Genomic DNA, 26,117 nt, shown 5'->3' on the forward strand with positions numbered 1-26,117 from the left:
CTGTTCATGCCTCCACGCAGTGCTGAACAGAAGCTTGAGACTGAACCAGATTCAAATGCAGGCCTTCCATACACTGCTCCTGCACTCTCCTGAGGTGCTAAACTCAAACACCTATTAAAATACCAATTTTGCTATAACCCACAAGCTGGGTCAACATGGCAAGCACACAGTGAGAAAAGGCCAATAAACATACTATCTAAACAATATGTTCCTGCTTAGCTCAGAAATTTACAAATCCAGATTCATAGATCAGCAACTTTGAGTGATCTAAAGCAAGTGCTGCAGGGCTGGAGCACCTCCCCTATTAAAAAAGCTTGAGAGAAATGGGCTTATTTAGCTTGGAGAAGAGAAGGCTCTGGGGAGACCTCATTGTGGCCTTCCAGTACTTGAAGGGAACATATAAACAGGAGGGGAAACGGCTGTTTACAGGGGTGGATTGTGATAGGACAAGGGGGAATGGTTTTAAACTGAGACAGGGAAAGTTTAGGTTAGATATTAGGAGGAAATTCTTCACCCAGAGGGTGGTGAGGCACTGGAACAGGTTGCCCAAGGAGGTTGTGGATGCCCCATCCCTGCAGGCATTCAAGGCCAGGCTGGATGTGGCTCTGGGCAGCCTGGTCTGGTGGTTGGTGACCCTGCACATAGCAGGGGGTTGAAACTGGATGATCATTGTGGTCCTTTTCAACCCAGGCCATTCTATGATTCTACGAAAAGACACTAACTATATCATTAATAAGTATGACTATCAAACAATGGATTTACTGAGCAGTACTAAAACATTTTTAAAGAACTGAAAAGCAGCTGAATCTGTCCTTTTGATTGAGTTTAACTACTTCTGCTTATCATATGCTTTGGAAAAAGAGAAATAATTTCATTTATTAACAAGTTACATACAGACGGATCACGTTTGTGAAGCACATGTACCATAACACACAAATCTCACACGAATACCTTTTGGAGGACGCTTGCTGAGTTAATGTGATGTTATCAACAGAAAGCATCATGCTGCAAACGACTCACTCCGTAAGCATTACAGAACTCATGTTGGTTATTTCCTTAATATAAAAGCAAACAGTTAGTCAGGTTTCTTAATTACATTTAAAACACAGTTCTGTTAGTAATTGTAGTACGTGGCCAATCACTTAGAATTTTTCAATCTTTCATTGCTAAGCACTTTGAACTTAGCCTTACATCAGTTTTCTTTATGAAATGAGTTGGTAATTTTCAGAATGGCTAAAAGCATAATTCTTTGGATTATACAAAATAATAAATGTTCATGTTTTCAAGAACATGGAAACATGGAAATTAAGAGAATAAAATCTGTTTTAGTTGTAGTAGTCATATATCATATCTGTAAAGGGAAGCTTCTGTCCACACACTTGATCATCCAGCAATGACAAGACAGAAACTGTGCAGAACTTCTGTATGCTGCATTTCTTTCATCTGTTGCTTCTTCTAAAAGAAATACAGCTGTTACTTCCACATGTTCCTCACTGAATATTCTTTTTTGTTTGTTTGTTCTTAAGAAATTAGTGCATGATTGCAGGAGAATTCAGGGGAACAGCACTGGGCCCTCTGTATGTACCTCACACTGAAAACTAAAGAACACACATGAAAAAAGACTGACTGTGCTGTGTGACAGCACTGAAGGTTTTTGAAAACAGAACAGCAGAAAGGTAAATGGCAGCTTTTTTCCTTCAGCTTTCTCTGCGATCTGAGAGAAAGTATGTACATGGCCACAGCACAAAGGCAGTACAGCTCTTCAGACAGAGCTCACCTTGGTAGCAAACACATCATTGGGCAGCAGCATTACACAAGAAAAACAAACTAACAAGTTATTTTGGCAAAAAGAAAAAAATAAAGCGTTATGATTTAGTCAGGCAAAACATCTTTTATCAACTGCAGGAGTCAAAATTCCACATTAATCAAAATGCAAAGAACAAACTGATAGCATTTCCTGAGGCGTACTTCTACACTGCACTGTGAGTAACCCCCCCTGCCTCCCCAGACATAAGAGAAACATTGTACTCCAGAGGCTGCTATCACACCTCTTGTTGCCAGTGATGTGGCAGTGGCACAGCCAACTGTTGTTCTCAGAGCATCTAAGAAATTTCCATCTCTCTCTTGAGCAAAGCACACACCACACACCAGAAAAAATGCGATACACAAACCCAGAGACATACAACAGAAAAGTGTTTTTAACAAGCATTTGCTAAGAACGGGTGCATCTCAGGAATCAATGTAATTACAGGTGGAAATGTCAAGCATTTAGATTACTTTCTCCCAAAGCTGAAATACTGGTGTAAGCGTTCTGCTTCTAGGCCTGAAAGAGAATTTTAAATCCAGCTAATTGTACAAATACACTTCTTTCAGGCTTCTGAGAGTGCCAGTTTGTTTAAGTGCCTTCTATGCAAAGAACTGGCTTCAGTGCATGGAGATCTGCCTTGAAACAGGTGAAAAGCCAGCTGAGAGCTTATGGGTAAAGATCAGAGAACAGACCAACACAAGCAACTTCACAGCAGGTATCTGCTTCCTGAACAAGAAGAGCAAGTAGATGGAAGCCTTCTTCAGATAGCTGGATGATGTCCCACAGTTGAAGGCCTGGATGCTTGGGAGCTCTGACTGCCCACGTCTGGTGGCAGCAGTGCCGGGCACGAGCAGGCCAGGAGGTTTCTGGAGACTGTAGTAGACAATTTTCTTGCAGGAGCGATCGATGAGGCGACTAGGGGAGGTGCTCCGCTGGACCTGTCACTGGCGAACAAGGAAGAACTCATCAGGGAGGTAAAGGCTGATGGTAACCTTGGTTGCATCTTCCAGAAGCTGGTGGATTTTAAAGATACTGAGAGAGGTGTGCAGACAAACAGGAGAGTTACAGCCCTAGATTTGAGGGCAGCGGACTGCAGCTTAGTCAGGGATCTACTCAGTAAAACAATGGGGCCATGGTCTGCAAGGGCAAAGAGACCCAACAATGGCTGGCTGATCTTCAAGGACATCTTAGAACACAAGGACAGTTGATTCCCAAGTGCAGAAAGTTGAGCAAGCGTGGCAGAAGGCTGTCACAGAGGTACAGGAAAGTTCTGACAGAGCTCAGACACACGTACAAAGTGAGAGCAAGGATGAGCTCAGGAAGAATACAGAAACATGGCCCACACATGCAGGGATGGAACCGGGAAAGCCAAAGCTCAGCTGGGCTTGGATCTAGTGAAAGACAACAAGAGCTTCTCCAAACACACTGGCAACAAAAGGAAGACCAGGGAAACTACGAGGCCATGGCTCAGAGGGGCACAGGATCTGGGGAGAAAGCAGATGGAAAAGGCTGAGACAATCCACATCTTTCTTGGCTCAGTTTTTAAACTGGTGAAAGTCTGTCCTGAGGCTTCCCAGGTCTGCAAGTGTAGTGGCACAGACTGGGAGACTGATACTTTACTTACAGGAGTTGGACTGAGTTAGGGACTGCTAAAGTCAACAAGCCACATGAGAGACTTTGGAACTTCCTGTTCTGCATCCACGAGCACTAAGGGGGGGCTGAAGGAATTGTGAGGCCACCTCTATCACCTTTGAAAGGTCACAGCAATCAGAGAAGAGAAAAGGCAAATGTCATGTCCATTTTTGAAAAGGACAAGGAGAAAGATCCAGGGAACCAGTGTTCTATCAGCCTAGTCTGAGGTTCCCAGAAAGATTCTGGAGCTTATATTCCTGGAAGCTGTGTCAAAACATATGAAGGGCAGGAACATCGCTGGGAACAGCCGCCGTGGATTTACCATGCTCAGATTGTACCCCACCAACCTGACCACCTTCTGTGGTGAAATGACTGGCCCTGTGGATGGAATGTAGTAAATGCTGGATCATAACAAGGCCCCAGGCAGCTTGCCATCAAATCCATCCAGAGAAATTGTTGACTGGACTACAGCATGGGCGTAAACTGGTAGGATTGCTGAAATCACAGATAGTGAACAGCAGTACAAAATCCAGCTGGCAGCTGGTTACCAGCAGTGCCCCTCACAAGTCAGTACCAAGGCACATAAACTTCAGCATATCTTTATTAATGACCAGGGTGATGAAACAGAAAGCACTCTGGCTAATTCATTCACGACAGCCACATAAAGAGGGAAACCATATCCCAGAGGACAGAGCTGTCAGTCAGATGGGGCATTCAGAAGCTGGACAAATGACATGAGGTTCAGAGTCAAATTCCTGCACCTGAGACACTACAGGCTAAAATAGCATTATAAGTTAGGCACTAACTTGTTTGTAAAGCAACATTTCAGAAATAGACCTGGGGGTCCTAGTGGACACCAAACCAAATACAAGTCAGCCATGTGCCTCTGCAGTGAAGAAGGTCATTCACAAATTGTGCTGTATTAGCAAAAGCACAGCCAACATATCAAAGAAAATGGTTATTCTCCTGGATGTGGAGTGCTGTGTCTAGTTTTGAGCCCCCCTGTACAAGACAGACAGACATACTAGAAAGAGTACAGTGAAAATAACCAAGGTGGTCAGGCTGGAGCACATGGCATACACGGAGAAACTGTGAGAACTGGGTGTGCTCAGCCTTACAAACAGAGGACTCACAAAGAATCTTACTGTTGTCTCCATCTACCTAACAGAACAGCAAAAAGAAGACAGATTCTTCTCAGAGGCATGCATTGAAGAACAAGGGAAACAATCGTAAGCTGCAGTAAGGGAAATGTTTTTCACCACAAGGGTGGGAAGGTGCTGGAATGGGTTGCTCAGAGAAGGTGTAGGATGTTCAACCATGAAAATATTTTAAGCTGTGAGGAACACAATGGAACAATTACATGGTAAAGTATTTTTCTTCCCTTAACTTCAGCAGAATTTAGCCACAATAAATAATTGCCAGTGATTCTTTCCCTCATACATCTAAATTCTAACTACTCAAGAAAAAAATATTCCCTGAGTCAAAGTAAATAATACTATGTGACCCTTTATTATTGCTAAACAGCTTATATTTAGCAATAAACATAAAACAGACAAGTGAGCATCTTCTGTTATGCTGTTGTTACTGTTTTTAAAAGCTACTTTCTGAGTTCAGACTATTGTTAAAGTTTAGATTCGGGAAAATTAAAAGTAAACAAGATCAAAAGCCTAGAAAGAATTGTTTAAAAGGATTCTTAAAGGAATAAATTCCTAGACTGGAAGCTAAAGGTCAGACATGGCTTCCCTCACTTTGTTCCGTACTGATCCCATCATACAAAGCACAGGGAAGTAGAGCCTGGCAGCACATTTGGAGATTTTCCAGGTGGCCTCAAAATTAGTTGTGCACCATCCCTCTCCAGATGCTGCCAACACAAACTGCCTCAGAGGAAATGCAGAGCACCCCGTTGATGAGGGTAAGCGTATTTTAACTTCTACAAGCACTAGTCACAGACCAAAGGAGATAGCACTGTGACAGGCACTGTGCATTGACACTATTTTGCTCCACTGCTATAAACATTCCATATTATATCTATACGTCCACATTATACTGCAAAGGATTACAATACACGTAGCTTTTTCCACTGTCTACATGAAGTAGCTTCAGTTAGCATACTAAGCCTTAGGCATTTACAGATTCACTACCGTCACTTCCCTACATTTGGCTGGTTTACAGCAGCATCTCATAAGCTACATTCTGCTTCCACTGAAGACAACAGAAGTTCTACAACCATCTTCAGTGATCAACCAAGCTGTGTTCAAAACTGGTATGAACCATTTCTGAGCACTCACGAAGAGAAGATGAAGAGGAAGTCCCACGAAGAAACATCTGCAAGCCATCCTCACTGTCACTGGTACTGGCCATACTGTTCCTCATCTGCATCACAGAGAGCTGAGAGCAAAGACTTGGCTGCCGATCAATCTTTTTTGAGGCCTTAAAAAAAATAATAATAAAAAATTAGAAAAGGGATCAAGTAAATTAAAAATTAAAACAGAAAATAGCTATTTCTTCTGTAGCTGACAGTCTGGTCTCAGCTGTGACTTTAAATCACGGAACAGCAAAAGATTCCATGCAGTGTAAATTGATTTAATGCAGATACAAGATGCCAGTAATACACTGGAGTTAGAACATCAACAGCCATGAATTATTCACTTTTAATTCTTCTTTGTACTGACTTCTCAGGTATTTTCCTACAGACAAATTTCTTTTTATTGTCTGGCAATTCATCACTAAGTTACTGCAATCATATAGGGCTTTCATGACATTTTACCTTATGAACTGGCTCTTGATTCTGATGAAAACAAATGAAATGCATTGTGTGACCATTACTCTCTATGCAAAGACCTTGGAATTATTTTCCATTTACTTGGAGTACTCTGAGATACCTCATATCACATTTATATGAAACAATACATTGTATCTCATTAGGTATTATTAAGAGTCAGAAGGACACCTGTACCCAAAAGGTACAATGTGCATGACAAATGCATACTGTATAACTCAATTCTATTGAACTTTATTTAACAGTCAAGAATTACCACTTCATTTCTTGTAGAATGATGGTTTTCTGAAGTCTTTGTGATGCATCAGTTATAATAGTCTTTCATGCAACTACCTTCTCTAAAATTAAGGAGCTGCTGCAAACTAAAGTGAAAATATCATTTAATGAAAAAATATACAGATATTTGGCTTCACAGTCTTATGTATATTTGTGTGAGCTCTTCTAAATGACTCATGAATGAAATATATACTCAGTGTATAAATAACTCCAAGCTGCTGTTAGCTGGAATAAAGTTAAAAGGAACTTCTCTGCTCATACTGATACAGCTGCATGTCATGAAGCCATATTTGAACCCTATAAGGATAAACACAGACAGGGTAAATAAAGAAAGTCAAAGTCCCTTTCAGCCCTGATCTCACCTAGCCTGATGGGCTGGGCATCTATTTGACTTTCCAGGCTCTGCAGATACAACTGAACATCAATCAAAAGAAGCATTTTGAATAGTGAGGACTGCCACATGATGACAGCAATACCTGCACTTGCAGCACAACACAAGGATTTGATATTTGGCAGGTATGATAAGGACTTTTCACTTAAAAATCAATGAATTAAACTCTTACACTGAGTATTTCATGTGGTACTATCAAGAAATACTACTGCTACAGTTTTGTTGTGCCAGATGTCAGCAACACAAGTGTCTTGTGGATAACTTTGTACACCAGGCACAATAAGAACATCCTAGTGTACCTGGAGTCATCCACGCATTAAAAAGAAGAGAATGATAAATGGGGCAGATAAGCAGAGAGAAAGGTAGAGAAAAAAGAAAATAAACAGGAAATAGAAGAAAAGAAAAAAAGATGAGGGGAAAAAAAAGAAAATTGATAAGGAACATGGGAAACAGCAGTCACCTTGGAGATGCTGGCTGAATGCAACCCATAGAGCACAAAGGAGCATGTTGCCACATGTTTGTTCCAGTTGCCATACTCCAGAAATGACTTTCTACACAAGTATTTTTCTTCTTCTTTTTTTTTTTTTTTTTTTTTAAAATACAGTACATCTCTCTCCTGTTTTCTTGCCATCCTTTCACCATCCCCCCTCCAAAAAAAAAGTTAACCACATATTTTATAAGAAGTACATTATAGATGGTATATATATTCCTGCTAGATCACTTATCTTCTTGCATTAGTAAGACTTACAACCTCAGATGATGAATGAAAACAAGGACCTTCAATAGTCTTGAGGATCTAACTGCACAACAGGGTAACCCTCTGTTTCAGTGACCAGTATAATTTTGTAGGTCCTTAACCAGAAGGCAGAACAAGCAGTGCTTTAACAACTGTCCTTCCAACACTCCTTTATTTCTCTCTTTCTATAGCCTACAGAAAATTCAGAGAACTTTCAGTATTTAATTAATCATAAATACATTACAAAATATATCAGTAGGCTTCACGTGTAAAGAAGCAGCCACTCCTTTTGAATCTTTTTTCCAGTATATTCATAACTTTGCAGAAATAACTATTTAACATATATTTATAAATGGGCAACGTGATAAGGATTTTTGCTTTGAGTTGGTGCAAGTTAATAAATACAGAATATGAAAACACCATATTAACATTTTCCAAGCTTTTCATAAATGATGGTGAAAGATCTTCAAGTAAATTATGTATGAGAATCCTACAGCCAGTACATAAAGAATAAAAAAAAACCCCACTACCAGCAGCCGAGTGGCATCCCTTGCAAATGTTGAAAAGCCCTGTAACTATGGAAGGAGACAAAGTGAAAGTAAAGTAAGATAATAGGATATAGACTACAATAGATATAGACTACAAATAGGCCACTTACCATGATACCTGAAACATTCAAAGAAGAATGAGTTAGTCAGAGTCCTTAGCAAAGGTATTTATACAGATTTCATGTCTTTTCCCAGTGACTATCAACTCGACATTTCCCTTTTTCCCCCTTATATCTACAACCTGCAAACACACTTCAATGTTATTTTTCTTGGCAAGATGTATTAATGCAGCTGTTTGATTCCAGCACAGGAGTTCTTTTAAAAATATCCTGAAGCCTCTTTGTACAAAGGTACCCATTTATTAGTAAGAGAAGATATCCAGGGAGAAGCACCTTTTATCTGCTGGGCACCACGTCCACCAGCTGATTAGCCAATCTGTTCAGAATCTGTTATTCACCTTTCTTGCACACTGCAGTGCTAACAATAACCAGTATCAATGACTGACAAGAACACTGCACTGACACACACTTTGGCATTAAAAGGCAACAAATATGAATTCAGCAGCCCATAGTGGCAGATTAAAGAAAAAATAAAAGGTACTTTAAAGTTGAAGCAATGATACATGTACTTGTGTGTAAATTCCAAAATGAAACTGCAGTTGCTTACCTTGTCATTTAAGGTTGGGTCATTCAATGAATAGAGTTTATTTGTAATATCTTTGCCAATAAGATACTTAAAGATCTCATAAAGAAATGGCTCAGTTTCCAGAAAGTATGTCAGTCTTTCTCTGGACCAGCAAAGGAACTTGCAATTATCATCTGCAATAATGGTGACCTGAGAAAACACACATGGAATTAGCTCTTCTCTTTTGCTTGCAAATAAATGCTACCATTCCATTTGTGCCTCTAGTTAAAATAAATTTAAAGCCATATAACTTTTTGATATCCCTTAGAAAATTGTATTTACAAATGTAAATCTTCTCAGATGGTTATCATTATCAGATTTTATCTGATAAACAGACCAGTTTGTTTTTCAAGAAATCTAGTGGGAGATAATATGAAGGGGAAATCTCTCAGAAGTCCAAAACAGCAAACATTTATGTTAGAATAGATTTATACACAGAGTCAGTCCTGTACTGATGACACATCCCAACAGGCCTGCTACTTGGTTTTAATTCCTGTGACTGTGCCCAAGTAGGAAGAACTGCAAGCCAAAGTTTTCCATGAATGAGTTTAAAAAAGGATACAGTAAAAAACAAAACATAATGCCTTTTTCTCTTCTACCTCAGACCTCTGGATCTCACAAGCACTGCTTTGCACTTGGACCAGGGACCCATTGGCTTAGGTACTGACAATTCTGCTGTGGATGGCTGCAGTCAAATTAGGTAAGCTGTAACACCTACAAATTCCTGGTCACTTGTCCAGCTATGCCAGAGGAGGGCAGTGGCAGACAGAAATCAGCTCTGGGATGTTGCAACTGCATGCTTTGCAAAAGGAGTTCAGAAGAATTTATGAAGTGTCCTATCACAAACTACTTTTATCTAAAATATTTATATACATACACATGTAATATAAATACACACACACGCATGTATGAATATATATATAAAGCCTAAGATAAAATGGAAAACTGTCACATACACTAGAGTTTTAACTTTACAGTCTGTGACAGAGGAATATCAACTTGGGAAGAACTTGGCAGCATTGCCAGCAGATGGAGTCCCTAGGACGAAATTTTCATCCTGTGTTGTTGGTGCTGCCAAGAACATTTGTGTCTTAGCATACTGCAAGCAAACCTCACAAGTGAAGGATACACAAAGCACCAAGACTGCAATAACTTTCCAGGCAGGCACAAGGAGGGGCGTGATTCTTTACCCCTTCAGCAGAACTGATTCATATCTAGTAATTCATGGGAGAAATAGATGGTATCAATAGGGTACAGCACTGCCGGACGCCTCGCTGCCACAAAATGAATATGTCCTGACAACCATCTCCCTCTGGCACTAAGCCTACTGCTTGACTGGAACGTGTTGCATCAATCACTGATTTTAGATTCTGCCCTACTCTTCCTGCCTCCTCCTCTGCCACAGTATCAGCAGGGATGTATCCAGTCCAGCCACAGGCAGTCAATATTACACATGCAGTTGAAGAATAGCAGGAGGTAAACAGTGATTTCAGTACTATGTGGCAAAAACCCTCTCTAATAGTAGTATCTTTACCACAAGCTACTGTATAATATATTCATTAACGTTCTAGTATAATTACATTGCTGGAGACATATACTCCTATTGCTCCACCTCTAAAGATATATATTCCTGTTGTTCCCCTAGGAATATTTTAATTCTGAACAGTGCAACCTCTTTCAATTCATGCTGCTTTAACAATTTTCAGATGATTCTTTCCTGCATTTTTAAAATCTTTCATTTTAGTAATGAATTTAGTAATTACATTATACCATAATTAATTTTCCTATTCTGTTTTTGAACTAGCAACAAGACTGCTCACATCATCACTTACCTCAGCAAAACTCTCACCTATAAATCAGTTATCTCAAATAATCTTCCAGCATAGAATAAGCTTGCAAACAGTAAAATGAAAGAGAACAGGAAAAGACACAATAAACACATCATGATACTGTTTTGCAGCGTTTCATTTTAAAAGTTACTCTTGACATGGTCCAGCATCAGACACCAGTATTGGGAAGCCAGCAAAATTACACAAACCAAACAGTTCAGTATTTCCTGAAATTATTTGGGGTTTGTCGCTGTCAGTTTTATTTGTTTGCTTTGAGTTTTTGTGTGTTGTGTTTGGGTTTTGCTTTGTCTTGGTTATTATTATTATTATTTTTAATTGTCTCATTAGTTCCCATCCAATGACATTTAGGCCAAAGCGTACCTGGAATTTTTCACCCCGGTTCATCTGAGTTGATCGAAATTCAGGTGAATCTATAAAGGCACAGGGGTAAATATTATGCAGAAAATGCCCTCGATAAGAAACCTTCATTCTAGAAATAAAAAAAGTGTGAAACATCATTTCAGAACCACGGAGGTTGAATTATTTTATTAAAACTGAATATGATTACTGACAATGGTAATGCAGAAGGCTAAACAGACTGAAGTATGTACATCTTCTGGAGTTGGAGTCAACCTACTTTCTGCCTGAACCTCCACCAAATCCAGACGTAAGGTTAGCAGCCGATTCTGGTTGCCTGATGTGGTGTGCAACCTCAAAACACAACTGTTAAAAAGGAAAAAAAGATCTGAAGTGTGATGCTCTAAATCCAAATCAGAATCAGGCTTCCTTTAGATAACTAGTTTCAGGAATAAGCTGCTAATGACTTTGAAGAAAAGTGATGAAACCTGATGTCTGCACAGAGACTGCTTAAAATTTTGGGCATAACTTAGCAAGAACCTCAAGATCACAGCCTGGACGTGGTAATTTATTTTACCCTTTCTCATTTGGGTCTGCCAGCTAGGTCTGAGCAATGCACCTTCCCCCTTTCTGTCTGCATGTATAAAGTGCAATCAACTAATTTCAACAGGCCTCTTGGTTCAAAGCCTAATGGATGGTTATTTTCTCTTTCCCTCATGCACAGTACTTTTTAAACCTTAAAACCTGAGAAAGCACTCCTAACACCAGAACAAGCTTCTTGTTTGCTCTGAAAGACTCTTGTGTTGTAAGAATGTAACCCCCATTAGAATCAATATGGCTGTACACACACATGGAGGCACAAAGTTTTTGCATTAAGAGACATCACAGCCATTTGAAATAGTACCAAAAATAGCATATGGATGTATACTATGTGGCGATAGACCATCATAGGCAACAAACAGTAAGATTTAAAAAATTAACACAAATATCCATCAACTTTCTCATGATTTCAACCACCACACAACTCATAAGAAGCTTTATAGCACCTACTTCCCCTTCAGCAGGATGCTTAGCCTGTCATCAACTGATGTTTTATCCTCTGCAGCATAAGCTTGACCTGCCTTCAAAGTCTGAATGTTGCAGAATTGCCCAGTTAATCTTTGGAATAGCTCTGGAGGCACATGGAGTGGTTCAAACATTCTCTTGTACAGGCTGCTGAGCTCCTTCTCTATCTTGATCTAGAATGCAAACACAAAAGACATCAATACAGAGAGACAGTCTAGCCAAGAAAGGGTAATACTGCATGCATGCTTTAGCTGCTAAATCTGAGTAACATCTTTGTGTTCCTTCTGTTCAGGCAACAAAATAACTGGTAAATGCTACATCTATCCACAATGCTGCCTATGACAGGGTGACCAAAACCTTACCTAAAACTGCAACTCCAGCAATCTGGTGCTTCAGGAACAACATTTCATATAAAAAGTATGGTAAACCAAGCACATGGAATCTATTGAGACTTCTGATCTAGCAGTGCATAGAACTTGCACCAGATTTACACAGGAAAATAATGAGATTGCCTGTACTTCTCACACCATGCCCACAACTCATTTTGGCCATCTCTTGGGCTTTCCTGGGAATTTTCATCCCTTACTTCTTGGCTTACTTGCAGCAGAAAAGCAGGACTATGAGTCCTATAAGACAAACCCATCATTACAACACATGTGTGTTGAGGGAGAAAAATACTACCACCAGCTGAACATCCCATATCTAAGAGCCCACCCAAATTCATGCAGCAGCAGTGAGGGAAAGGAAGCTGGCTGAAATACCAAGCCTGGAGATCTTTCCTGAATGAAGGCAGCAGGGAATAGGACAGAGTTCTGGCCTTCCCGAAAGCAGAGGCTGCTTGAACAAACAAATTAGAAATAAGCACCAGATTATGAAAAGATAACATAAATAGGAAAAAAAAAAAAAAAAAAAAAAAGCAAGAAAGAAAAATGGTAGAAAAAGAAAACAAGTTACCACTTCAACAAATGAGAATGTTCCAAGTTTAGACTTGGAATCTATTCTTCCAGATTATTTATTTATTTAATTTTTGTATTTCCATATTAAAAATAGGGGAGAATTAAGCAACAGCAAAGTCCAGGAGTCAGTTTTCAGCTCATGGTAGCAAACAGAGCAAACTGAGAAGCTCCTGAGTATTCTGTACCTGGAGTAGGATGCAGTCCAAAATGACTAAGAGTCTCTGGACTAAGGCTCACAATGACTTCAAACTCTGAAGTACATACAATTTCCTCCCCAGAAAGCTATTTTAGGGCAAAAAAGTATTCATCTTCAGCCCTAAGAGATTAATGTTTCACATCAAAAACTCTCCCTGTTCTGGTAGAATTACATCCGAGTGCTGAACATTGAATCAAGCATAACAAAAGTTTCTGGAAAATTCATGATATTTGACCTTTATTTACTTCTAGAGCAAACTGAGCTGAAGCAGAAGCTTTACAGATTTGTGGAACCATGTTTGAAGGATACCACCCATCGCCTCAGCTACTGGATCTACCCGTCCCACATACAGGCAACAGAAGCCCATGGCAGTTCTTTGGAACTGACAAACACGTAGGCAGAGATGGTGGGTTCATCCCACGGAAACAGTAAACAGCTACTTACTAAATTTCTACACAGGAAGAGATAAAGCTGCTTAGGTGACCTTGACATTACCACTTCATGACATCACAAAATGGTCTTCACAGCCTTCGTTTTCCATAAAAGTTTAACAAAATAGTATCCCAAACCTGTAGACTTACCTTCTAACCAAAAAATGACACATAGAGAAATAATTTGCCTTACTGCAAAACAGACACCAATACCTGTTTTCAAACACTTAAATTAAAAAATTCCTCAAGAACTTCTGAGAACTTTCTTTTCATTATACATAGCAAAACTTACTATTAACTTTGTGAACATCACCCAAAAATATATTAAAATGTTCAGGTTTTGTTCATTTACTTTTTTGATCTATTCATACATATGCTTCAACCAAATGTCACTTACTGTCTCCTCAAAACATTTCATTAGATTTATTTCATTACTTTATATTTTGTTACATGGACTCCCTTTTCCTATACTACCAAAGAATATACATGCCATAGAAATGCTACCAGGACAGTGAAAAGGATGACTGGAATGAAACTGTTTGCACAGTATTAGCAATAAACTCAAAGAATCATAGAATGTCTCAGGTTGGAAGAGATTTCTTCCATCCTGTCCAAGTCTCTGCTCAAGCAGGGCCACTTAGAGCAACACCACCCAGCACCTTGTGCAAACAGCTTTTCAATACCGTCAAGGATGGAGATTCAACCACCTCTCTGGGCAACCTGGGCAAACACTCTGCCACTTGCACGGTAAAAAGTGGTTCCTGGTGTTCAGATGTTACCTCCCGTGTTTCATTTTGTGCCCATTGGCTCTTGCCCTCATACCAGGCACCACTGAAAAGAGTCTGGCTCTGTCCTCGCTGAAACTTCTTCTTCAGTATATGTACACACTGATGAGATCTCTGAGCTTTCTCTTCCCCACGCTGAGCAGTCCCAGCTCTCCCAGTCTCTCTTCATAGGCTGTGGTCTCTTCTCCATCATGGCCCTCTGCTGGGCTCCTTCCATTATGCCCATGTCTCTCATGCTGGTGACTGTCCTGAACTGTATGATTTCAAAGTATGTTCACATACACATGACATTAGGCAATTTGTTTTCCCCACAACCTTGAGGAACTCCCTCATTCTTAACAGACATATCAATTTAATTTGTACCTGTGCCTATCCATCACCACTGCAACTGAAAGAGAGACAAATTCCTTCCTCAAATGAATACAAGCAGCTCCCAAGACTCCTGAATCCAAAGCAGCGCATGCAGAGAGGATTTGGCCCTGGAATGCTGATCGTTCCCTTAACTGAGTACACAATTCCAATTTCATGATCTTCCTCTAACATTTAACACTTACAAAAGAAAGAAGGCACTCCTACTTTCCTAAAGATTGACCAGGTTGAGCAGTGTAGATATGCTTCAGATAGTCTTGCTCATAACAGACTATTCACCCTTCACATGCATAGCTGACTGCTTCTCCAGTCATGCTCATGGGTCATATTCCAAATGAGCCATACGGGGAGGTGTGATGTTTTGTTCAGCAGTGGTTGAAATATTCTGGGATCCTGCCAAAGCTCCAAGTCAGAGCTCTGTACAGACACTGAATAGAATCCTTCAGCTTCCACTCAGACTAAAAAAGCCAAATCTGTAAAGCTCCAAGGAATCAAACCCACAGAAATAATCTTCTAGTCAGAAAAGAAACTCACTGCATTTTGCATGCTCCATTTAATAAAATAAATATTTAACAACTGGAAATATTAATTATTCATTTTGTAATATCGCTAGCTTGTAATTATTCTTCCATTCTTTTCTTTCCTTAAAAATGTAATTTGTGAGGATGACTAAATAAAATTGATTTTGAGATGGGCAATAAAACAGAAGCAGAAAGAAAAAAACTCATTCAAAATCAGTTCCTAATAATTTCTTTTCTTCCTTCTTAGGCATTTTCCAGCTTTCTGTAGAATAACATTTAAACTGCCTTACAGTTCACAGTAGATAGAATATATCAAACAGCTAAAAAGATGTGTGACTATCACACATCACTTCAAGTAACCCTGTTGCTCATAGCCTGTAACAAAGTGATTCAGACACTGTTTGGGATGCTACCCTGTTTCCATGTAATTTCCACCATGTGATTGAATGAAGAGTTGAAGAGAATGAAAAATGAAGAGTTCTGTTTCCAGAGACACTGACAAACCATAGCACCACACCTGCAGCGGTGGTAAGAATACAAACTTCCTGAGAACCAGACCACAGATCCCAGTACAGTTTAGATAAGCAGTAAGTTATCTGACTTCTTCCTTATACTGCTACAAAACAGCAAGGAAATACAATCAAACTACTACATAAACACAGGTTAGTAGTTAGCAATAGCTGTACAGACTTACTCTCAAGCCAAAGGAGAGGGAAGGCAATACCACACCTCCCAACAGCTGTTAGGTACATGAGTTGAATTACACTGGACAACTAGCTTAAGCTGGATGTGTAACTTGTAGATAGAGAGAAACAAGGTGACTCCAACTCCACATTCCTCTTTCGTAAAGTAAACTACTGTCTCAGAAGTAGAAACCACAAGTAATTATTTGTGCTCTTTGAAAGTGCTCTTAATTGTTAGACTTGAGTTATTACATGATTCATTTAAGAGGCCTTTCATTTCTGGAATGAACTACGCAGTACTTCAGTATCAGTATGTGAGAGAGACTACCTAAGAAAACAGCTGATGCCTACGTAGAGCACCTTCCCATTACAGGTATTTGATATTCCTCCTACATTTTAACATTTGTTTCCTGCACACTTCTGTCTTTAGAAAGAGGTTCAATACTGAATAAGATTGAAGGAACTAAAGATTTACTAAAGGCACAGGTGGTAATGGTTTCAAGATTTTAATCTGATCTCTATCTAAGATAATAGAGAATGTCAAGAGCTTGTCATTCATTCTTAAAGTCAACTGTACTGACATTTGTTTGAAGACAACTCTTCCGGCACTAATGTCACTCTCAGCAGAAGTGTTCACAAAGGCTTCATACAGAATATGATTCCAGCAGGATCCCTCATTTAATTCTTTAGATCTGGTCAAGACCTGGAGTATGGAACTGTGGGTAACAATGTCAACTGGGTGCTTAAGATTCACTGCTACAACAAGTATTTTGGAAGTTGAGCGTGCACATCTACAAAGTTCACTGTTAAACAATCTCCACTGATCCCTGTAGAAGTTCCCAGCAGTTTTTTACTTACTTATTTATTTTTAAACTGAGGAGCCCAGAACTGGACACAGTACTCCAGATGTACCTCATGTCACATCCTGCCCATATGGAAAAGGAAGAGGTGACTCCTCACCAGGGCAAAGTAGAGGGAGAGAAGAACCTTCCTCAACCTGCTGGCCACATTCTTTTAATGCATCCTAGGATATCACTGGCCCTCCTGCCCACAAGAGCACACTGCTAGTTCATGGTCAACCAATCCATCAGGACATCAGGTCCTTCTCTGCAGAACTGCTTTCCAGCAGTTTACCTGTCTTTTCCAGCCCCTAACCTGTACTGATGCACGCAGTTATTCCTCCCCAGGTACAGGACTCTGGGCTTGCCCTTGCTGGATCTAAGTTTCCTCTCCAACCAAGAGATTATTTCCAGCAGTTCTGTTGTATCAAATGTTAAACGCTTCTGGAAAGCATTCGATTTTAAGTTATTCTTAAATAAGCAAGGTTACTCTGCTCAAAACCTGACAAAAAAATCTGACACCACATATTCCTGCAATCTTCACATTACAAATCCATATGCCTTAAACTCTGCAGACCACAGAATGTAATACTAACACTTGGAACACTTAGCACTTCATTAAAATTTGAGTGGTATGTAAAAGCAAATATTATATTACACGTTACCTAGTTTTGACATACATATACCAGCAGAAAGTTGGGTTGCTTATCATTCTGCAGAGACAGAAAATGCAACTCTGGATGAATAATAAAAACAAAATACCTTTCTATTGGATATACATTTAGCTGAATGCAGGGCAAAGTATCCTCTGGTTTTGGTATGCATTTCAAATATACAATTATGGTGCATTTGAAGGGAGGTATTTTAATGCACCATTTTGAAGGCAATGAAGGGAGTTGCAAAATTCTCAGCCGTGACTCTCATAACTCAATGAATACAATAAATGAGCTAAAAGAATGCATAAGAAGAGAAAAGGGCAAGAAGATTCTATTGTTTCCTTTTAAAAGCAACAGCAGAATCTGATTTATCTTATTTCCATTTTAAAAGAACATGACAGTAAAAACGTATGGATTAGCACACTTGTGTGCAAAGTGATGAATATGAAGGTCATTCATAAATATCAAAATAAGAGTCTGCTTTGGAAGCTTCTAATTTACCAGTCTCCTTTCCCATCACAGAGGCTATTTATGACTTAAAAATCTGACAGGAATGTTTTGCCCCTCCCAAACTCCTTAGTTTAAGCAATTACTGTTCTGGAATGCTCAATTTTAAATATCTTAGTAAGACTTTTATTTCAGGAGATCGATGTGCATTTACAAGTAGAAAGGTGGGTAAAATTACAAAAGACAGAAACAAGGGGAACCCAAAAGTGTTCCTGGTCTCTTGGCTAAGAAGCTAAGTAACTTTTCCCTTACTATCAGAAGAAAAAACAGCCAATAAAACAACCACTTTTCAAGAATATGGATTTCAAGAAAATATGTACTGAATGAGACTGACTGACAGCATTCTAATGGCCTGGATCCTTACTGGAGTTTTTGGTTGACTTAATTCAGAACAACTCCTGCAGAATTCAGTGATAGGTTTGTCCAGCAAATATGGTCAAAACTTTCTTTTTCTTGCATCTTACTAGCCTGCTTTGTGCAGTGTAGCTGATGTACATACCGGTCTTCTTTTATACACTAGGTATATGAAGTGTAAAAGGTTGACCACCAAAAACACAGAATTCCAGATCATTATGTCCAAGGCACAACGGTAGAGCGTAGCCCAAATGATGAACAATGCACATCCTGTAAGAAATTAAAAAAGGAAATTCAATGTCACTGGCTAATAAACACATTCTCTTATAAAAATCATCAAGAGTTTGTCCACTAAGTGCAAATAAATCCAAAAGTTTTACTATAGTTAGGCTCTGTGAATCAGCACATGCAGTGGTAGCATGAGTAATGACTACAATGCCATCAGGAGGCACTGGGTCTGCAGTCCTGCCATACAAGGCTACAATACTGAAGCAACAAGAATTCAGGAAGGGAATGGGGACAGCAGAAAGGTGCAGCCCATCATGGCCTGTTATTAAAAATCACATTAAAAAAGCAGCTTACAAAACTTGATTAGTGCATTAATTAGACAAACAATGGCCTAGAAACAAATGCCTCTGATACAGATAATGAACATTTATGTCTAACTAGGGAGCTGTATTTGCACAAAAATCTCCTGAAGTCATGCACAGATATTTTTGAAAATGAAAAGGAAAGCATCATCACTGTATTTTGACAAAGTCGTGGCAGAAACTAGAATCCTCTGGTGTGACATCAAAGAGAAATTTTCAAATGCTTATTCTTTTCCAGTTACTTTGTTTTGAATAATGACAATTGTTTTACAAGATAAGGCATGCTTAATGATCAGGGATGTTATTTTTAGCCTACAAAGACAGATGACAGGTTATGCATCAGTGAGCCCCCTGCAGATAAATGTGAAACAACTGGCCAAATTCAGCCATGTCCAATAGAGATGGATGTAGACAGATATATTTCCCCTTAATATTCATGCAGAAAAAAAAGGGATCAGATATGCAATTAAATTTCCTTTTCCTGTCTTTCCCTGAAGGTAATGCTGAATATGAACTCAATATTCTGTATGGGTGTCTGGCCAGGCAGCACGTTGATTTTTCTGATCCATATGTACATGTGATGGCCCTTGATCAGCTGCTAAATTAAACTAGGAAGAACTGAGGACGCTAAGCCTGGAGGAGTGACACTGTGGAGCAGCAGAGGACAAATATCAATAGGGACCAGATCTTCTGCTGCCCACAGATTAAATTTGCTTCCAATTGCCATCTCATCTTAACAAATTTTTTTTTCCTGTATCTGTTCAAAATGCAAGAAAACCTATGGTTCAAAGCTCTCCAGAAAAAATCTTACTTATTATAGATGATTTACTAAGCCAGAGCATCAGCCAATGAATAGTCCCAGCATTTACTTGAAGCCTAAAAGGTAAGGTCTTTAAGATATAAGGATTTCACTGCAATTTGGAATTCAATTCACTTTAAGCAGCTAGAGAAGTTTAAAGTAAATGCAGCACACTTGTTTTTAAGTCAACATCTACGTAGCTTTGAAGTTGTAAACTGCATCTCTGTGAAATTTTAAGATAAATAACCATTCTGAAAAATATCTGTCTAGGTCAGAATGGTCCTTGCCTTCAATAAAAACAACTTCAGCAGAACACAGAGTACATGGATACATGCTGGAATTTCACTGTGACCTGGAGATGCCCCTGTAATACTCCCCTGCTTCTGCCACAGGCAGGGTGCAAACTTCTCTGTAAGAAGTCACCTACCTATGGAGAGCAAACCTCGCAGAAAAATCATGTGAAGGTTCAGAGTAGTCGGAATAACCAGGCCAGCTGCAAAACAAATATTTGCCACGTGGAAAACAAGATGATGGATCTCCTTCCAGTTTTCACATGCAGTCTCATTGAAAGGCACAGAAGTGGCATTTTTTAAGTCTGGAATAACGCCTAGTGGAGTGAGTGGGCTGACTGCTGTACTGTCCATCTTGAAGAATCCTGCAAAGAGAAGACAAAAAACAAAAACAAAACAAAACAACAAACACACATTAAACTGAAACATTCATGGAAAAATGCTTTTGAAGGGCAACCTAGACCTAGATAGTTCAGTAACTTTACTCTCTCTTTTTCACCTAAGCGTTAAGCTTCAAGAATAGTCTACTTCAAATTTTGGAAGCCATGCATAAACAACATTGTTTGAACACTAGCTACTATAACTCACATTGCTCAGTGAAACATGCAGGGTATTGCTCCATGTCCTACACAAATAAGAATCACCTTTTTAGTCTCCAATGTACTGAATGGCTCCAAGATCACAAAGTCAATAGATCACAAGGGGAAATTAACCTGCATAAGACTTCAAAGCAAAAAAGGGTTCTTCAGTGTAAAGTTTCCTTAAAACACAGCAGAAGAGCCCTTCTACTAAACAAGGACTGGTGGTTTCTAAGGGAGGAACAATGCTGTTTCCTTGATTTAAAAAAAAAAAAAAAAAAAAAAAAAAGAAAAAGAAAGAGCCTTAACATCTGGCTCTCCAGCAGGATCATTTGGGGTCTCCTAAGCAACGTATTATTTAGCATTAATTAACCACAGAATGAAAAAAAACAAACAACCTGAGACTAAACCACCACCAACTCAACAAATTACTTCTGAAAACAGTAAATAAATATTACGGTTTCTTGGCCCATTGATGAGCTATCAGACCAAAAGGGGTGTCACCCAGGCTGGTGAGTTACAATGAAGTCCTTCAGGGAAACCACTTGGTCTGCCTATAAGCAACCTTGCAGGACTCTGCAGAACTCCAGAAGAAAATAAGAGAATTAAAAAAAAAAAAAAAACAAACCATGACTCCCAAATTAAAAATACATAGGGTTTTTTTCTTCTTGTTTGCTTTTGCACTGAGCACCTCTTCAACTCCTAATCTTGCTTCAGTGCCATCCATTCTCCTACTTCCCCCAGTCAACTTGTGTGCAAGACTTAAGCAAGTTATGCAATGTCTCAAAATTAAGAGTCTCTCCGCCCCCTTTTTAAAGCAGTGGGGAGAAAGACACCAGGAAGGAAAATTCAACCATCTCGTAGCTGTTACAGCTGTCAGTCGCCCAGAGTGTGTCACAGATAAGGCATGCTACAGAACACACAGAGACATTTAGCAGGATTAAACGCTGCAAGGACATGGTGTGCACCATCCCTGCGTTGAAATGGTTCTCAAAGAAAGAAAAGTATCTAGTTCTTAGAAAATAAAACCAACAATCAAAAAAACCACCACAGTTCTCTTATTTCTGTTCTTAAGAGCTCATTCTCCTCCCCTGATTCCTGCATCAGTCACTCACAAAGGCATGAACATGCGTTACTCTGAGTCGCAACCAATCATCAGGATTTAACATTTTTCAGGGCATACAAGAGAACTGAGGATGCGCTGCTCTCCTAAGGCTTGGTTGGAACGCCTCACATATTTGAAGACTCATAGCCCATGACAGTCTTTCTGCTCTTGCAAACTACAAGTCCCAGTGTCATGATCCAGCCTGGGTATCATGAGTCCTTCACCAGAAGGTGGTCAGATACTGGCACAGGCTGCTCAGGGCAGTGGTCATGGCCTCAATCTGTCAGAGCTCAAGGAGCATCTGGGCAATGCTCTCAGTCACATGGTCTGATTTTGGATGGTCCTGCACAGAGCCGACAGTTGGACTCAAGGGCTTCTTCTGGACCCCTTCCTACTTGGGATGTTCTAAGATTCCATGGTCATAAAGCAGCACAACAGAAGGGTTTCGCTAGCATGCACTGACCAAGCTAATGGAAATCTTTGTCAGTAGAGCATCCATAGCTGTAACAAGGGGATGTTCAGTGCTTTTGAGCCTCTGCACCATCTATTTAGCTGCCTAAATTACAACCTGGGAAGCTAAATCTAGACACGTCTGTCTTTTATAAGCTAACACCTTGAAGTCTTCATGATTACATGTGATAACTGCAGCACCCTAGCCGTACTGGAATGAGATGGAAAGTTGATTGGCCTAAAAGTGTTACCCACAGTTAATGCCAGGAGGTCAAAAGTGAGAACTCTGATTTTTAGATCCAGTTCTTTAGTCTTCACCTCCAATGCTGTCAAGTTGCAGCATGAGCTAAAAATCTGCTGTTCAACAGATGAACCTCAGTGCACCAAAATTTCATTTTAGAAGTGCAGAATCAGCCCTTTACAACTTTGATGTAGGGTTATTTCCCTTGAGAAACTGTCCTGGTACAGCACAAGTAATATCATGGTAATATCAAAGATGAAAGTACAAACAGTGCCAAATCACGTTGGAGAAAAGGGTGGAAGTAGTATCAACTGAAACATAAGAGTTATAGCACAAAGTTTTGTAGTACAAGACAATTAAAAGAATACTACTTATTACCAAATAATTTTTCTTTCATATAGGTTTAGATATACCACAGCAAGAGTTTATCCAGCTGACTGAAGGCTCAAGCCAGCTGGCAGATCTGAGAAAAAGGAACACCACACAATCTCAGCAGCACTGCAATACTAAATCCATCAGAAATTAGCACAGCTAGCAGGAAAGCCTAACCAATTTTTCTTACATGCATGACACTTGTAAAGAGTTACTGAAATACATTCTCAGAACACAACTGAATACTCCAGCTGAGTTTGCTGTCACATTTTCCTGTGCTCAAAACATCTTTATACGTGGCCAGACATTTGAAATCCATTCCCAAAGGTCCCCAAAACCTCAGATGCGTTCCAAAAGGGATTTGGAGAAGCTGTGCCGGGGGTTTGCCGAGCTGATTCAGGACACATGGAACAGCCAGCTCTCACCGTGCACTTCCTAGAGGACACTCGTTCGAGGCACCATTTTCCTTTTCATAACGAAGTAGGTGCGAATGGAAAAGCGCTATAAGAAATGCTTCCTTTCCGTACGCTCTTTAGGGCAAGTTCACTTCAGTTAAACGTCGGCAACTACGATGAAATTACTCTTCCCCTGCACCTAACTTCGCCGCATTTTCACTGTGCGCAGCGAACAAGAACGCACACCTGCGAGGAGCACCTCCCGCCGGCTCACAGCCACGGCAGCCCGATGACAGCACCGCATCGCACCGCAGCCGCGCTGCCCGCCGCGGGCCGACACCGCCCGCAGAGGCACGGCACGGCCCCGCCGGATGCGGCCACAGCTGCCGCCTGTAGCCCCGCTTTCTACCAACGCCTCCAAGCTTTGTTTTACCCTCAAACGCGCGTGCACCAAAACGAATAATTCCTTGGGCCGCTTTTAAGATTAACGAGTCGAGCAGCCCGCCCTGCCCGCCGTGGGGCAGGCGCCGCACCTCACCCTACTGTACCGTGAGCCGCGGCACGGCGCCGTCCCGAGCCCGGTTCCACCGCCCCCGGCCCCTCACCTGTCCCCGTGCCCCCTGCCGGGCGCCTTCGGCAAAGTTTCCCGGACGAATGGACGGCGCGGATCCCCGCTCCTCGCAGCTCCCGGTGCCGGCAGCCCCCGCCCGGCCCCGCGTCCCGCCGCGGCCCCCCGCCGCCGCTGTGACTAAAATAGGCAGCAGCCGCCGGCGGGCTGCGGGAGGCGCCAGCCCGGGGCAGGCAGCGAGCGGCCGTAGCGCGCAGGCGCCTCCCGCCCGCCCGGGGGGCTGCGGGGCTGCCCGGCGCGGCTGCGGGGTTCGCGTCGGGGAAGGCGGCTATGTGGAGCCGTGGCGCGAAGTGGTGTTTCGATGCCTGGTTCCCCCGGGACGACGGGGAGAGCGGTGCCCGTGTGGGGCGAGCCCTGAGCTCAGGCAGCGCGCCTGGCATTTGGGTGGTTAAAATTAGAAGCACTGAATTCCCCCCTAAAGAAGCGGCAAGCAACGTTTCCCCTACATGGTGAACCAAGGCGTCAACAATGGGCTTTGTAAAACCTCGCCTCGACTTGGCACCTGCCTAGGCTGCTCTGTCACCCGCAGGGTGTTCCAGAAACGCCAGCAGCAGGAGCCCTGCAAGCCCCCCCAGGCCACAGGTGCCATGCTTGCCCCTGGGGTGCTGAGAGACCCCTCACGCTCCCACATGGCACTCCCAAACTGCTGGCGTGCACCATCCTGCCACGGGGACACACTCGCAGTCTGTGGCAGCCTGGGAGCAGAGCTGTTTGTCCAAAATGCGTTATGAATTGTGAAGGACTTCAACGGGGCTGTGCTTCCTTTTGGGAAGAAGTGAGGAGCTGGGTTCACCTCCTGTCGATGCGGATACAGCACTACTGCTCTGAATCCCGCAAACATAAATTAACCTGACAGGAGCCAGACATGAAAACTGTTTGCTCTATGTTTATTTATGAAGGGGCTGACTCCACACAGCCAGATCAATGTTAGAGAACCGTGGTGATGCATGTTGTTTGCAGAGCTGTTTGTCAGAGCAGATTTTCCCTCCACTGTGTTTTCGCTATCTTAGCTTTGGCAGTTCCTGTACTTTCATCAGTTAGTTATTTCTCAGAGTCATGGTCCACCACAGAAAATGGCACCAAGGCTGCAAGTCACCTCATTTTGCCCCTTAGAATCACAGAATCATTATGGTTGGAAAAGACCGCAAAGATCATTTAGTCCAGCCATCAGCCCTTCTCCACCATGCCCACTGACCATCTCTCTCAGTGCCGCATCTACCCTTTTCTTGAACACCTCCAGAGGCAGTGACTCCACCACCCTCATGGGCAGCTTGTGTCACTGCCTCACCACTCTTTCTGAGAAGAAATTCTTCCAAATGTCTCCACTGCTGTGCTCTGTGCTCCTCACAGCCTAACTCTTGGTGCTGGGCCCTGCTTAGAACTGTGGGGCAGCAAGAGGCTGTGCTGAGCCGCTGCCACATAGCTCCTTGTCACTTTGCAAGCGCTCATCCTCTTCCCAGTGTACACCACTGATTGCATGACCTTTTTTAGGCAAAGTTTTCACTGAAGAGGGAACAACAGCTTTGTGTACCTCGCTGCTGTACCCTGGGTCCCAGATGTGCCAGGCTGATGTGGTTATTTTGAGACAATGGCAAGTTCTATGAAACGCTTCCATTTATAGCTTCAGGAAGTTTCCTCAGCATCTGCAAGCCAAAAGATGCCTTCTCTCTACCAGTCTTTTAAATCACAGCATGGCAGACTGGCTGAGGCTGCTGGGACCTCTAGGTCCATCCGACCCAACCCCTTCTCCAGCAGGGACACCCACAGCAGGGTGCCCAGGCCCACATCCAGGTGGCTTCTGAAGATCTCAGGGAGGAGACCCCCCTGTTTCTGGGCAGCCTCTGCCAGTGCTCCATCACCTGCACGGCACAGCAGTGCTGCCTGGTGCTCAGAGGGATTTCTGTAGATACACACAGAACTCACAGGCATGATTTCTGCACCTGTGAGTTACCCATAGGTCCTGCTGTGCTGGCTAAATCATGTGATGATAGAAAGAAAAGAAAAAAAATAGGGACCTGCTTGCTATAAATCCCCCCCCCCCCCCCCCCCCCCCATGTCACAAGGCTGGGTCACTGCACACCTGTTGCCACAGCTTGTTAAGGGCAGTGTGGGGAGCTAAGCCCAAAGGAGTCTGCTTGTTTCTGAAGATTGAGGGATGGGGGGGAGGGGGGAGACTGCTGGTATATTTTTTATTATTGGTAAGTATCTACAATTTTATTTCCATACAAAAAACAAAGAAAAGAACTAGATGAGAAATGTTTAACATGA

At 41.5% G+C, this 26,117-nt stretch overlaps 1 protein-coding gene across 1 annotated transcript in view; it reads right to left on the reverse strand.

The window, feature by feature from the left end:
- Positions 1 to 2,360: 2,360 nt before the first annotated feature.
- The window catches only part of BVES (blood vessel epicardial substance), a 44,878-nt gene continuing 21,121 nt past the window's right edge, over positions 2,361 to 26,117 (reverse strand). Inside the window, 9 exon segments of the mRNA XM_042825441.1 lie at positions 2,361 to 2,588; positions 2,591 to 2,734; positions 2,737 to 2,751; positions 5,728 to 5,869; positions 8,836 to 9,003; positions 11,064 to 11,172; positions 12,090 to 12,277; positions 18,547 to 18,671; positions 20,218 to 20,445. Of these exon segments, the coding sequence (XP_042681375.1) occupies positions 2,425 to 2,588; positions 2,591 to 2,734; positions 2,737 to 2,751; positions 5,728 to 5,869; positions 8,836 to 9,003; positions 11,064 to 11,172; positions 12,090 to 12,277; positions 18,547 to 18,671; positions 20,218 to 20,445 (1,283 nt within the window). The 3' untranslated portion in view covers positions 2,361 to 2,424.

This window comes from Centrocercus urophasianus, unplaced genomic scaffold (genome assembly GCF_019232065.1).
Source record: "Centrocercus urophasianus isolate 14NV4802_14NV808 unplaced genomic scaffold, USGS_Curo_1.0 seq_10, whole genome shotgun sequence".
Taxonomy (NCBI): Eukaryota; Metazoa; Chordata; class Aves; order Galliformes; family Phasianidae; genus Centrocercus; species Centrocercus urophasianus.